This window comes from Phodopus roborovskii, unplaced genomic scaffold, assembly GCF_943737965.1.
Source record: "Phodopus roborovskii unplaced genomic scaffold, PHOROB, whole genome shotgun sequence".
Taxonomy (NCBI): Eukaryota; Metazoa; Chordata; class Mammalia; order Rodentia; family Cricetidae; genus Phodopus; species Phodopus roborovskii.
Window position 1 is genome coordinate 75,959,534 of NW_026126418.1, and position 15,307 is coordinate 75,974,840.

At 43.1% G+C, this 15,307-nt stretch overlaps 1 protein-coding gene across 5 annotated transcripts in view; it reads left to right on the forward strand.

Moving 5' to 3' along the window:
- Positions 1 to 218: 218 nt before the first annotated feature.
- Cntrl (centriolin) overlaps positions 219 to 15,307 on the forward strand; it is an 81,601-nt gene continuing 66,512 nt past the window's right edge. For 4 of the 5 annotated variants that reach the window (XM_051185281.1, XM_051185283.1, XM_051185282.1 and 1 more), the window contains exons 1-3: positions 219 to 383; positions 6,036 to 6,283; positions 12,829 to 12,959. In XM_051185281.1, coding sequence (XP_051041238.1) covers positions 6,067 to 6,283; positions 12,829 to 12,959 — 348 coding nt within the window. In that variant the 5' untranslated portion in view covers positions 219 to 383; positions 6,036 to 6,066. Of the gene's footprint in view, positions 384 to 6,035; positions 6,284 to 12,828; positions 12,960 to 15,307 lie in introns of those variants that run through there. The other variant, XM_051185284.1, reaches the window with a different exon arrangement.

Here is a 15,307-nt window from a genome sequence, read left to right on the forward strand (position 1 = left end):
AGCCTTCCACCACCCCAAGTCCGAATGCTGCGGACACCTCCATAGTGGTCCCTCAGGTTGTTGCCCCAGGGATGGGAACGGCCGGCTCGATGGGAAAACCTCTCCTCACAGACCCCAGCCCTGTGGCTTCAGACCCGGAAGCCTCGCACCCGAAGCTGAGCGCGCGCACAGGCGGCAAGAGTGGCGGGAAGTGTCCCCGCCCCGCCCCCTAGCTCCGTGCCGGGGGCGTGGTGAGAACAAGCCCCGCCCACAGCAAGCGGCTTCTCTCGGCAACTGGCACAACACAACAAGATGGCTGCCGTGCCGCCGGGCGCCTGAGGTCAAGTATCCGAGCGTGTCCGTGTCGCCTCTCCCGCGAGGCTGTCCCTCCAGGTCCTGAGGCGGTGAGTGTGCTTCGGCGTCCGGACCGAGCGGGGAAGGCGGGTGGCAAATGCCGGAAGGCCCGGGCGGCGTGAGGTGGGCCGGCTCGGGACGGACTCGGGGCGGGGGCGTGTGCTTGGAGAGGGGATTGGACAGGACGGGAGGGAGGGCCGCGGCCGCGGCGGCGTGGGCAGGGGCGGCGTGGGCAGGGACGCTGCGCTCAGCGGCCGAGGCGAGCTGGGGTGCGGCGCTCTGAAGGAAGAGGGCCGGGCTGTGCCCTGAATGCGGAATGATGGGCAACAGTCCTGGGGAAATATCGTACCGGAGAAATAGGGGCCAGTGAGTGTGGAAGCCACACTCGATTCTACCACTCTGCTTTCCTTAACCTCAGCTCTGTGGCTTTGATGCCGGCAAATGCCTGGCGTTAATGGCGCATGCCTTTAATCCCAGTACTCGGGAGGCAGAGGCAGGTGGGTCCCTGAGTTCGAGGCCAGCCTGGTCTACAGAGCTAGTTTTAGGTCAGACTCCAAAACAATGCAAAGAAATCCTGTCTCGGAAAAAAAGAACAAGAAAGATAGAAAGACTCTTCTTTTAGTATATGTGGATGGGACATACTGTGCTACACATGTGGAGGTCAAGGGACAATGTGTGGAGTCACTTCTGCTTTTACTTGGGTTCCAGATATGGACCTTAGGTCATCAAATTATCACAAACGATGCTTTTACCCACAGAGCCACCTCACTGGCTCTCAGGGCATGTTTCTTAACTACTTCCTAGATGTATTAAAGTTATGTTGCTGTGCGGAAGAAACTGACCAAAAGCTACGTGGTGAGGAAAAGGGTTTCTCTTACAAGTCCTGGGCCACAGTGCACTGAGGAAAATCAAGGCAGGAACTCAGGGAAAGAATTGAAACAGACGAAGTGGAGGAAGGCTGCTTACTGGCTTGTCCCTCATGGCTTGCTCATCCTGCTTTCAGGGACCACCCCAAGGGTGATCCTCGGCCCTCTCCCTTTGATCAAGAAAATGCCCTCCAGACTTGCCTACAGGCCTCTGTGTGTGTGTGTGTGTGTGTGTGTGTGTGTGTGTGTGTGTGTGTGTTTCATGACACAGTTTCTCTCCCTTTGATCAAGAAAATGCCCTCCAGACTTGCCTACAGGCCTGTGTGTGTGTGTGTGTGTGTGTGTGTGTGTGTGTGTTTCATGACACAGTTTCTCTGTGTAGTCCTGGCTGATCTGGAACTGTAGACCAGGCTGGCCTTGAACTTACAGAGATCCACCTGCCTCAACCTCTGGATTAAAGGCCACCACTGCAGGCTAATCTTATGGACACATTTTGTCAATGAAAATTCCCTCTTCAAAGATATGTCTAAGTTTGTGTCAAATTGACAAAAACCAGTCAGTACTCTTGATCTGTTTCTTCATATGTAAAAGTAATTGCTATTCACGTTTGAGTGTTTGCTGTGTGTCAAATACAGTTCCAAGCACTATGTAAGTATAAAGTAATTTAGAATTTAACTGTGGAAGTTGCATTCACACTTTAAAACTGAGCAAGTAACCTCGGAGTAAATAACCTGTCTTAATGTCACATAGTAAACCAAAAAATGAAGATTTTGATTTAGGACTTGTAATTCTAGAATCTAGGTTCTTAATTGCTAACTATCACTTGTAAGTGAGATGAGTGATTCTATTCTTATATAGTATCTTAAGGATTTAAATTTAGCAATGTCTGGAGCTGAAAAGATGACTCAAAGTTTTAGAGCACTGGCTGCTCTTCCAGAGGACCTGAGTTTAATTCCCAGTACCCATGTGGCAGCTCATAATTATCTATAATGGGATCTGATGTCTTGTTCTGGTGTGTAAGCATGCATGCTGACATGGCACCCATATTCATAAAATACTGTATTTAAACAAATCTTTTAAAACATTGGCAATGTCTTTGGAGTGTTTCTCCTGGTCCTTTGAGGCAGTAAGCAACAACAGGCAATCATCTGTTGTCTTCAAGTTTATAGTTTGATAGCAGAAACAGTAGATAGGTAGTTTCACAAATCCAACAGAAGGAATGCTTATAAATCACTTAGTGCAGAGTCTGCAGTGCAGAGACAGTCTTCTCATACATTCTGAGTGTAGAAACCTGACCTTAGCTATGTGTGTTCTTCGAGTCTAACATACTCCCCAATTCATACAAACTGTTCAATGAAGTTGGATAAATAAACTAATAGAGAGGAATGGGAAGTTTGGGGTTTGAATGTCTTAACAGAAGGAGTGAAATGGGTAGGAAGAAATAAGGTTGTAAATAGAGGAAGGTATACTAGCCAGGGTGTTCCATGAAAAGGCATGTTCTTAGATAATTAAGTTGAAATGCAGATGAATGGGTTGTTTGAGCATGTTTGAGTAGGGGTATGTTGTCAGAGTATTAGAATGGATAAGGATGTACTTGTTGAGTTGGAGAGAGATAAGCAGGTGGGGAAGATGGGATAGATACTGAAGTGTTAAGGTAGAGTACTAGAATTGTAGACAAATGGTGGTATTTGGGAACTGGGACAGAATTTGTGGGGGAAACTTTACAGCTCAAATGGTAGCTAAAAAAATAAAAGGCAGAAGTGGGATCTCCCCTCGGGGAGACTGAATGGGGCATTGGCATTAAAAAGAATTGTGTCTGGGTTAGAAACCTTGAAGGATGATGGGTATGAAGACAAGTTCAAAGAGAATATTTAAATAAGCCAGCATCCAGAAGGTATGGAATGAAGAGAATCAGAGGGAAAGTACTAAAATGTTAAAGGTCTAAGAAATAGTGTTGCGGTTGTTAGGTCAGGGCAAGTATCTGGGTTTGTGGGTAGCAGGATGAGTTGTGTATTATAACTTAATCATATGAATCCAATTGTCACAACACTCAGGTGGCTTTCCCTCACTCTGTTGAACATCTGCTGGACACTTAAAAATGAGTCTCCAGCTCTCAACTTGTGTTTTTTTTTTTTTTTTTTTTTTTTTTTTTGCCTTTATTTTGTTCCATGACAGCTCTAGCCCTACCTTTCCCTTCCTTCTCTTTTCCTTTCTTTCCATTTGTTCATTCTGGAGTCAAACTTCAGCCCACTGCAAACAACAACCTAGGGTCAAACTTCTTCTCTGTTTCTTCCTTAAGATACAAGTGGCTACCACCAAAGTTAACTAACTCTAAAGACTATGCTAGTGGCCAGTCTTTACAAGGGGTTTGCTAAGTATCAAACACTGTGGTAAACATGTATTGTCACATTGGAAAAACTGAATACATACGGTTTCATATTTTATAGATGACAAGTTCATTTGCCCAAAGTTCCAGACTAATTGGGTAAGCCAAGACGTTAATCTTCCTATGATCCTCAAACCCGTGCTCTTTGTTATCATGTCACATGGCTGAATGAGTTTTGGGGGTTCAGATCATGTTTTTTCGTCATGTCCTACAGGGCACCATGATGTCTTACACAAAAGAGCCTGTAATGGTATTCTGCACACACACACACACACACACACACACACACACACACACACACACATACACCACTACTATAAACTGCTAACTTACATGTGTCTATACTTTTTCTTTCATTTTTCTCATATGTAACTAACCATATAAGTCAGAAAAGCTTCTCCCAGAATCACAAACTACTGCTTATACCACCATCACAAAGATGTGCTCTTCGTTTTTAAAGTGTGGCTAAAATAACTAAAACAATAAAAACCATTGTGTCTAATATCATACTGTTCTTTCATGGAAAAGAGTCTCTTGGTCATACTGTTGATTCTTTGTTAAGGTGAACTGCCATTCTCCTTCAAATATGATTAATATACTCAAACTTAATGCAAATACTTGAATTAGAGTGGTCCCATAGGCTTATATGTTTGAATATTTGGTGCCTCGCTGGTAGAACTGTTTGAGAAGGATTAGAAGCTATGGCATTTTTGGAGTAGTGTCACTAGGGATGGGCCAGTTGGTTTTTCGTCTGCTTGTGGATAAGGATGTGAGGTCTCAGCTATTGCTCCAGCACTGTGCCTGTCTGCCTTTTGTCATGCTCCCTGCCATGAAGGTTGTGAACTAACCCTCTGGAACTGTAACCCTTGATAAGTTCTTTCTTCTCTTAGTTGGCCTTGTTGTAGTGTCTTGTCAAAGCAATAGAAAGTAGCTAAGACACTCCCAAATAAATTAATTAATGAATGACAAACACTCTTGGTTATAGTTTTCATAAAGGCAAGAAATTAAAAACAAAACAGGGAGGTACAGGCCCATTCTCTTATGTATTTTTTTCTGTTCATAGCATATCTGATGATTGTAGAAACAATAATATAACATACTCTAGATATATTTTCTCGTTTTTCTTATTTTTGTTTTTAAAAAAGCATCCTATATCTTTAGGCAATCACTTATTGCCTAAATCTTAGTCTTAAAACTTAGCCTACATCTTAGTCTTCTCTCCAAATCTTCAAAATTATAAACATCTAGAATTCCTTTTATTAAATCTTAGTAATCACCTCACTAAATTATTATGAAGTCCTGTTACCTCTCCTGCCAAGTAAAACTTAAGCTTACCCAGTCATTGCATTAGAAACGTGTTCTGTGGATTCCAGAACCCTGGACATGATTTTTATAAATTTTTTTTTTTTTTTTTTTTTTTTTATAAATCGTGACATGAAAGATTAAGTGATACTCCCAAAATCACAGTGCATCCTCAGTCTCTCCCTGAATTGCCATAGCTCCTATAAAGTCTGGATATTGGGACTGAACATACACAGTCTCATAGGGTAACCATCCTGGTGAGCCAGGGTTTGGGATTACAGGTTTTGAGAATGGAGTCTTGTGCAACACTTCTGTACAGAAATGGAACTGGGGTGCAGGAACAGCTTCATTGTTTGCAGATCAACATTTGTCTTATTTAAACATGGTTTGATACCTTAGTAGACTTGTGATTAAGTAAAGGTGGACTAAGACTCAGCTATTTGTTTCAAAAGTATATTGTTAAGTTGGACTTTCAGTTTAGTTTGTACATGAAAGTTGTATTTGGCTATATAGAAACCCAAGGCCAAAGAAATGCAACCTCAGGCCAAATTCAACATATATAAAGATTCGTATACATCATTCTGTTACACTATTCCCTACTGATACCAATTAGTCATCAAACTGAATACTACTTTAATATACTGTGTCACTAAATGGTTTTTCTAAAAATTAACTGTATTTGAGAGCTGAGGGTATGCATTATATCATCCAAGGTGATATTTAAAGGGGACAAAAGGAAACTTAGAAGAGTGCTGAACACTGAACATGAGCCAGTAAAGGAGGCTGTAGGGTAGCCAGAAAGACAGAAGAAATCCAGTGTCACAGACTGGTTTCTGGAAGGAAAGGGTGCTTACAAGTATTGGTTGTCAAATACTCCCATATGTGACCCTGTATGGAAAGGACCTGTGAGAAGTTCAGGCTGATAAACTGAGAAAAAAAGTAACAAGACTCTGATCTGAGCATGTGTCATGACAGGCCTGCCAGGGTCTCAGCCCTGTGGAGGGGTGATTAGCATTTAAGACAGCACCTGCTCCATAGGTGTACAGAAATGTGGGCCAAGTCTCCACAGCCATTGAGTTCACAGATAATTTCATACTCTTAATAGCTGTAGAGACTTAACCTAATTAAGTACATTGAAACTCTTACAGGTTTTGATGGGCACCTGGTTTTATTCTTGCAATGAAGAAAAGTTCTGAACAAAAGCTCTCCAAAGCGAAGATGCCACTGTCATCTCACTTTTCTGGGCTATCATCTCTTATGTCCAGTATGCGATCTCGATCACTTTCACCTTTAATTGGATCTGAGACTCCACCTTTTCATGCTGGTGGACAGTGGTCTGCACAAGCTGAGCTTACAGATGAAAACATCACACTTTTGGAGTCCCAACACCATAAAGGTACTGCTGAAAATGTGCCTGGTCTCACCTGTAAGTAGAGATGGAAAGTACTGAGCTTAGATGTGGGGCCAGATGTAACACCCTCCTGAATTAACTTGAATTGGTGTTTTAATAACTGGTAGAAACTGTGAGAATGGGGCTAGGACTGGGCCTTTGGGTGAGGGTGAAGGTGTCTGTGAAGGGCTAGGGGTGAGAGTTTCTAGAAAAAAGGAGGTTGGATTTCTTGGAGAGTTCTTTCAAGTTCTTACTAGAAAATGTCCACTCTCCTTAGTTGGGGTTGGACATGCCTCCTCACCTGACAGTGGAGTGTAAATGTGCTGGACATGTTTGGCTCATGGAACATGCACCTGTCCCACCAGCATTTTAAGTTCTTCTTTTTTTCTTAAAAAACTTTCTGCTGCTCTAATTTCTGTGTTCAGAAATGCTTTATTCTTTTTTTGAGACATTGAAACTTTATTTAAAAATCAAACCATTATTTCAGGCTTGACAACAAACTGACAAGTATTATCACTGTGTCAAGTAGTTAATTGGTATAAATACAACACAGTACTTATCCAAAAGATAAGATAAGGTGCCATGTTTGGCAGCAACACTGCACTGTAAAGCCGCAGGCAAAAAAAAAAAAAAAAAAAAAAAAAAAAAAAAAACAAAAACAAAAACAAAAAAAAAAACATTTGGTAAGAAGATGTGTGCCCGTGACTCTGTCTTGCTCTATAGTGACCCTAGTTTTCCTTGGCCCAGCTTGCTTACTTTTAGGTTTCCTTGTTGCTAGAAAATAATCTCTATAAAAAACTCTGATTTTTCAGAGGGCCGAGGGAGTAATACAGGCTTTGGACTTTTGTTTTGTGAAATCTGGGGATATGTTACTTTGCTACACATGTCAAGAGAAAGAAGATGTTTCCCATACATAGTGCAACCCCACTTCTTCAGGGGCTTCCAGAATGACAGAATTTGAATAGGCTTTCTCATCTCAATGGCCAGAAAATACAAGGAACCTTTAGAAATTATTCAAACTACTCTCCCTCCTGTATTTTAAATCCACTGTGTGCCCTTGTATATAAGACAACACCAAAAAGAAAAGATCTGGAAAGGAAACCTTTCCTCCCTCTTAAATGACTAGCCTACTGGCTTGTTTCAGGGCACATGCAAGGTGTGGTGACATTTGTAAACAGGAGCTTGGCAACAGACACATCTTTCCTCAAACTTTACCATCAGGCTGAAGAAGGCTTCCAGCTTAGTCTGTGTAGTAAGAATCTGAGCCCTTGGTATGAGGGCAATCTCTACTGCCAGAACAAGCTCTTGCACATGAAAATTTAGGATCTAGAATTCTCCTATGTGCTATTTGTGACCCATGTTTTAGCACCAGCTTCTTTCTACTTCACCTTCTAAGATCCAGATGCAAGGGAACTGGTGTCCAGAGGTGAGTGGCATTTGCTGAAACTTGCTATGTCCTGAATTTTCTTCATTCATAAACATTGCTTAACAGATTAAACTTTCTTCCTTTTAAATATTGTGCCCTCAGCCCCGTGGTCACTGGTCCTGATGGATGACAGAGACTCCTTCATTTTTTTGGTCATTGTTGGGATGAAGTGCATATGGTCATCCACACACTTGGCCACACAGCTGTCTAGCTGTCACTTCACCTGCAGCTCTTTATTTCCTGCATCTGTCGAGTCTTTGGCTTTGTCATTGCAATGCATGGTGCACTGGGCCAGGCGGTCCTGGAACTTTTCCAGCTCACTGGTCACCAAGGACTGGGCCTGAGCCAAAGGTACATGGCATCGCTCGATACATTGGTGCATCTGCTGCATAGATGCCTGGTTGTCCTCACAGCAGTTGATGCTGCACTGGAACATGAGGCCCTGCCTCTTCCGAATATTCTCTCTCTCCACACTTTTCACCATGGCATGCACAGCCTCCTGCACTCGAAGCCTCTGCACCTCTGCCATAGCGAATCTAAGAAATGCTTTATTCTTTACTAGGTCAGGAAAACCCATCAGCTTCTGCTGACTTGAATACTTGATGGTTTTATGTTAAAAAAAATCTTTCAGCATTGAGTTTATATTCTACTATGCAGCTTTGCTGCCCGTTGGTACCTGGTTATTTCTGAACTGTTGGTTATTCCAGAATATTGGTTTTGTCAAGAGGCTATTTTCTTTTTATAAAACACAATATGGTGTTTTGGGGTGGGTTTGGGGTGCTACTGCAGGCAGCAGCCATATGGGCAACGAGCATGACCTGCTGCTAGGCGAGGTCCAAGTGGAAGGAAGACTTATCTGACCCTGTTGATGGTTGGCAAGGAGTTTCCTGAGGAGATCCCTGCCCACATGGAGGAGATAACCATTCCTGCCCACATCACCTTGGAGAAGATATCCACTCACATCATGGATTATGCAGAAGCTGAGTAGACAGAGGAGGAACTTCAGGAGGAAAAACACAAGATCCAAACCAAGTAGATACCTCTGGTAAACTGTAGGACTGCACAGGGCCCATGTTACCCATCATCCTGGTAGGCAGTAAGTAACACCTGTGACCAGGGAGTACCAAGGAGGCTGTGCTCCCATCTTGAGCCAGTTTCCTGAGATAGATACCTGCATAGAGGGTTCAGCCAAGCACTTAAGGAATATCTCAGAACTATTCTATGCCCAGAAGGCACCCCACAGCCCCTCTTTATGACCCTGAGGCCAAACAGCTGAGACCTGCATGCCTCCAGGCTCTCACATGCATCTTTAGGCCCTCAGATCAGGACCTAAACTACACACTTAGTGATGAGGAGCTCAGTGCCTTCCAGAAGTCCTGCTTTGGCTATCCCCTGGCCCCATGGGTCCTAGAGGATGTGAAGAAGATAGTATGCAGGAATGTGGCAGGTGGTGTACCAGGCAACTGGCTGATCCTGGCAGTCTTCCTCTTCCTGAACATACTCTTCATCCAATGTGACTCACTGGCTACTGACTACCTCTGCCCATCACTTTATATACCCCCTGGCTACAGCCCAGAGCTCAGTCACTATGGCTACCAGTTTATGCAGCAGGTATTTGAGAAGCATGACTAGGACCATGATGGTGCCTTCTTATCCATGGAGCTACAGAAGCTCTTCACTGTGTTCTCAGTGGCTCCCTGGGTACCTGAACTCTCACACACAGACCCCACTCAGGTGGCTGGCTGTCCTTACATGAGTAGACTCTTGTGACTTACCTAGGATGTCCAGCAATGCCTTGCATACCTTAGCTATCTGGGCTACCCCACCCTCTGTGAGCAGGACTCCCAAGTACAGGCCATCACAGTTATCCATGAGAAGAGGTTAGACCAGGAGAAAGGGCAGACACAGGCATTGTTCTTATGTATAAGATGTTGGGAGCTCAAGGAGTAGGCAAGTCAGCCTTCTTACAAGCTTGCCTTGGCCACAGCCTGAAGGAAGCCAGGGAACTCCCTGAGGAGCGCCCCATGCACACCATCAATACAGGTCAGTGGACAAGAGAAGTACCTGATTCTATGTGAAGCGAGTACTGATAGCCTGCTGTATACCTCTTTGAACACTACTTGTGATGTCGCCTGCTTAATGTTTGATAGCAGTGACCCCAAGACCTTTGTATACTGCTAACATATACATGCACCATTACATGGATGGGTGGACCCCCTGCCTCGTTATCTGCTCCAAAGCTGATCTCCCTGAAAGTGTTGCCTCACCAGGCCTGTCATTAGCTGAATTCTGCCATGGGAACCAGCTGTCTGCCTCCACCTCATTCTCCTGATTAGGACCAGCACAGCCCAGCACAGCTGGTTTTACCCAACTTGCTACCATGACCACCTCTCCACAGCTGATGCACACAAAGCTGCACCCCTTCCCTCCTTCTGGCTCCAAGGAATGCTGGTGGCTGTTGGAACTGTGGTGGCTGCTGTCCTTAGCTTCTCACTATACAGGGTCCCATTGAAGAGCTGATGATAAGGACCCATGAACCTGTCCTAACCAAGGCACAGTAAACTGCTGCCTTATGGGGGCCTACATAACGGAGGAATATGGGCTTTCAGCTTGGTGGTGTAATGGCTGCCGTTTGTGGCTGAAGAGTTCCCAGGACTGATGTGGGGTACCTTGGCTTCAAAAGCTTACTGTTTCGTAACAGGGTTGTATTTTTCCCTGTCTTGCTGAGCCTGAGGGTAGAGGTGGCAGGTGTGAGAGGCCTTAGCCTTGGAGGGAGTATTGTGTGTTAGGAGCTGTGTTGTGGGTAAGGAAGTCAGGGATCAGGACCAGGAGTCCTCAGAGTGCTTCCTGGTTCAGTTGGTCAGTAGGCATTTGGGGGACAAGAGGTGGTGGCCAAATCAAGGAGGAATCTGATAGTCAGAGTATTGAAAACTTAGAGGGACTGCTTCTTAAATTTTCACTCAGGGTTAAAAAACAGGAGCCACAAATAAGTGAAGGAACTATAATCTGAGGGAAAAAAGAATTGACTCACACACACAATTGCTCCACTGTGTTTCTTTATTTTTCTTCCTTCTTCTTTTCTCTCCCCAGTTCTTGGGGATATGGGTATACATACATTTGTAACAGTAATTCTTTTTGCAATAGGATGTGATGCTTGAGTTTCTCAGGGTCAGCAAAGCAGGTAAGATTTACACACAGAGCAATAATCTAAAACTGCTAAGAGAAACTTTTAGCCTTTGAGGAAGGGTTGTGGGTTGTGGGTAAGGAAGCCAGGGACTAGGACCAGGAGTTGTCAGGCTGCTTCCTGGTTCTGTATGGCCAGTAGGCATGGGGTTGGGGTGGGGTGGGGGATGGAGCAGCAAGAGGTGGTGGTCAAATCAGGGAGGGACTTGATAGTCACAGAGTTCTCACCTTTCTGTACCCACACTGTACCAGCTGCAGAGCAAGTGGAATTGGGTTTCTTGACTAAACTGTTTTTCCATTTCTTGGATATTCTCTCAAGATGTCTTTTTTTTTTTCCTTTAAAATAATTTACTTATTTTTATGTTTGTTTTGTCTGCATGTATATGTGTACTATGTATGTGCCTTGTGCCCACGGAAGCCAGATGAGTGTGTCAAATCCCCCTGGAATTGGAGTTAAGTGGTGATTGTAAGCCACCATGTAGATGTTGGGAATAAATCCAGGTCCTCTGCAGAAACAGCAAGTGCTCTTAACTACTACTGTTAATGCCCAGTCCCAAAAATACCACCACCAAGGAAGCAACTCACCAAATGCAAAGATAATGGTTTCTTTATTATCAAACTGCAGCAGGAGCAAGTGGAATGCAGGTTACAGCTAACAGGGATTTTAAAGGGAAAGGCTGAAAACCAAACAATAACTGTATGTTTAAGCAGGATACAATTGAGCAGGATATTGTAGGGGGCATTAGATTAATTATTCCCAGGCCAGGGACTTTTACAACTGCAAATCCGTGGCTATTTGGTTTTCTTTAGGATAGAGGAGTGTTGACACAGCTGGTGGTGTGTTATCTGGTCTTAGGCCTCTAGTCAGTCCTCAGTCCTTTGTTTAGCCTTATCTTTTGGGCTGTATTAGGGAGCTCAAAAGAGCTCAGAAGTTCTCTTTTTTCCAGTAGGGGCCTTGCAGTCTAAGTTTTTAGATTTTTATTAATGTTAATATTTCATTACCAAGCCATCTCTCTAGCCCCATAATGGTAGCTTTTCTTCAATCAGAAAAGAAGAAAATAACAAGAACAACAACGACAAAAAACACAGTATGGCTTTAATAGTCTTTGACAGCACTTTCCATAATGGCCATAAAAGAAGGTCTGTTACTTACCCAACTAATACCCATAAAAATGTTACTTTCTACTAAATATAGCAACAAATGAAAAATTGCTTCCATTAGTTGAAAGTGCAAGTAAAAACACTTGCCACATAAGCCTGAGGAACTGAGCTTCATCTCCAGGACCATGGTGGAAGGCAAGACATGACTCCCAAAAGTTACGTTCTGATCTCCACACATGTGCTGTGGTAAATGTACACTACCCCCCCCCCACACACACACAGAGTACATGTTTTAAATATATCTACTTGAGTTGACATTTTGAATTTGTACTATATTAGTTGCAGGATATTGAGCAAATAATTTATTTATTTTTGTATATGGTACCTTGTCTGTATGTGAATCTATGCACTGACTGGGTGCCTGGTGCCCTTGGAGGCCAGAAGAGGGTGATGGATCCCCTAGCACTGGAGTTATAGATGGTTGTGAGCTACTGTGTGGGTGCTGGGACCAAACCTATATCCTCTAAAGAGCAGCCAGTGCTCTTAACCACTCAGACATTTCTCTTGATTAAAAAGTTCTTTTATAAATGTGAACATCAGTAATTTTTTCTTCAGCTATTTTAAATGAAAAGCATTTATCACAAAGCCCAAATGGCAGCTTTTCATCATGATAATGAAGTGATATAAAGTAACATATTAAGGTACTGTGATTACAGCTAGCCAGATACTGTCTGGCTTTAATCTTCATAGATTAAAATTTCTTTAAGTATAGTGTAAAAATGATTTGTATTTTGTTATATCTATATTTTCCTACTGATAATGATCTGTTTCTGGATTGTAGGAGCTGATTCATATATAGGAGTCCGGTATATTACAGAGGCCCTCATCAAAAAACTCACGAAACAAGACAATTTGACCTTGGTAAAATCTCTGAATCTTTCACTTTCAAAAGATGGTGGCAAGAAATTTAGGGTAGGTTTCCAGCAATTTCTAAATATAAACATTGATTTCATTTTTATATGTCTTAAGCCTGCCAGAATTTTGTTAGGAATATCTTTTTTTTTCCTTTAATGAATTTTTAAAATTTAAATTTAGTTTTGTGTGTGTTTGCACACGTGAGTGAAGGAGGTCACTCCTTTGGATCCCTTGGAGCTGGAGTTGTGGGTGTTTGTGAACTAACTGGATGTGGGTGCTAGGAATTAACTTATGTCCTTTTCAACAACAGTACAGGCTCTTAACTGCTGAGCCATCACTCAAGTACCCTTCAGTGATAACTTTTAGCAAGTATCACTTTGGCAATATCAAGTTTTCATTTCAGATTTATAGTGTTTATATCTAGAAATGCCTGTTCACTGCTGGAACTTTTAAAAATATAGGCTGGCAGTATCATATTACTTTTTAAGCTGAAACAGTTTGTTCATATTGTATGTGGGAGGATATTATTATTTAGTTCATTTTACTTTGTTTTGGTTTTAGAGATCCTAGTCCATAGTTGTTTGGCTCTGGCCTTTGGGGGCTGTTATGAGGCAAAACACACCAGAAAGACATGCCAGAGCAAAGCTGCCCACCTCCTTCCTTGCAGCCAGGAAAGAGAAAGGAGTCAGCAGGAGCCAGAGTTCTGTGCCACTCTTGTTTTCAGTGGTGTGCCATCTACTTACCTGAGTGGCCACAGAGCTCTTGTGTTGTTCCCAGTGGAGGTTCTCTAGGAGAAGTGTGATATCTCCATATCTGTGGTGTCCTTTACCAGTATTCTGTACATTACTGACTCAAGAGAAGCAACTGACAAGCTACGTTTCCAGGCCTGATTTTGTCTCTTTACTGTTTTTTCTAAATAATTGTTTAGGGACACAGCCACATTAATTGTTTACATGCTGTCTACAGGTAGTTACACACTATATAATAAGAGAGTTTAGGTGTGGCCCATAGGATCAAAAGTATGTACTAGTGGGCTTTCTATAGAGAATGTTGGCTCTCTTTGCTCTGGAGCATCTACTACTTTATTCTCAGACTATGTAATATAGCATATTGTATTACCTTAAATTCCTTTTTTGGTTTTGCTATATATAGTTTTTTCTCATTTTACTTACCAATCCCAGTTTCCTCTCCCTCCTATTCCCCTCAATTCTATCCCATTCTTCCCTCCCCCGCCCCCAACTCCATAGGGAGGGTGATGCCTTCCAGGAGGGATCATCAAAATCTGTCAAGTCATTTGAAGTAGGGACAAGGCCCTCCCTCCTGCCTTTAGGCTAAGGGAGTATCCCTCCATGGGGAATGTGCTCCCAAAGTCCTTTCGTGCACCAGGGATATATCCTGGTTCTATTGTCAGAGGTCCCTTAGACTGCCCAGGCCTTCTAACTGAGACCTTTGTTTAGGGGGTCTGAGTAGGTCCAATGCTGGTTTTCCTGCTATGAGTCTTGGGGTCCATGAGTTCATGAGTCCATGAGTTCCCCCTTGTTCAGGTCAGCTGTCACTGTGGGTTTCTGTAGCCTGGTCTTGACCCCATTTTCTTATCACTCCTCCCTCTCCTGTAAGTGGATTACAGGAGTTTGGCTCAGTGTTTAGCTGTGGGTGGCTGCTTCTGTTTCCATCAGCCACTAGATGAGGGCTCTATGATGGCATATAAGTTGGTCATCAATCTCATTATCAGGGAAGGGCATTTAAGTTAGCCTTTCCACTGTTGCTCAGATTGTTATTTGGGGTCATCCTTGTAGGTCTTGACATTTCTCCAGAGTCAGTTTTCTCTTCAAACCTATAATGGCTCCCTCTTTTATGCTATCTCTCTTCTCTCTCTTGTTTGTTCGTCCCCTGACTCAATCTTCCTGGTCCCACATGTTTCCTCTCCTCCCCTTCTCTTTCTCCTAACTCCCTCTTCACTCACTGCCCCCCCCCACTTCCATTGTGCTCAGAAGATCTTGTTCCTTTCACCTTCTGTGAGAGACCTTGTATGAATCTCTTAGATTCCTCCTTGTGTCCTCATTTCTCTGGCAGTGTGATTATAGGCTGGTGATCCTTTGCTCAATGTCTAAAATCCATATATGAGTGAGTACATACCATGTTCCTCTTTTTGTGACTGGGTTACCTCACACAGGATGGTTTCTTCTAATGCCATCAACTTGGCTGCAAATTTCAAGTTTCCATTATCTTTTTCTGCAGAGTAGTATTCCATTGTGAGATGTACCACATCTTCTTTATCCATTCTTCAGTTGAGGGGCAACTAGGTTGCTTCCAGGTTCTTGCTATTACAAATAATGCTGCTATAAACATAGATGAGCACATGTCTTTGTTGCATGGATGTGGATCATTTGGGTATATGCCTAAGA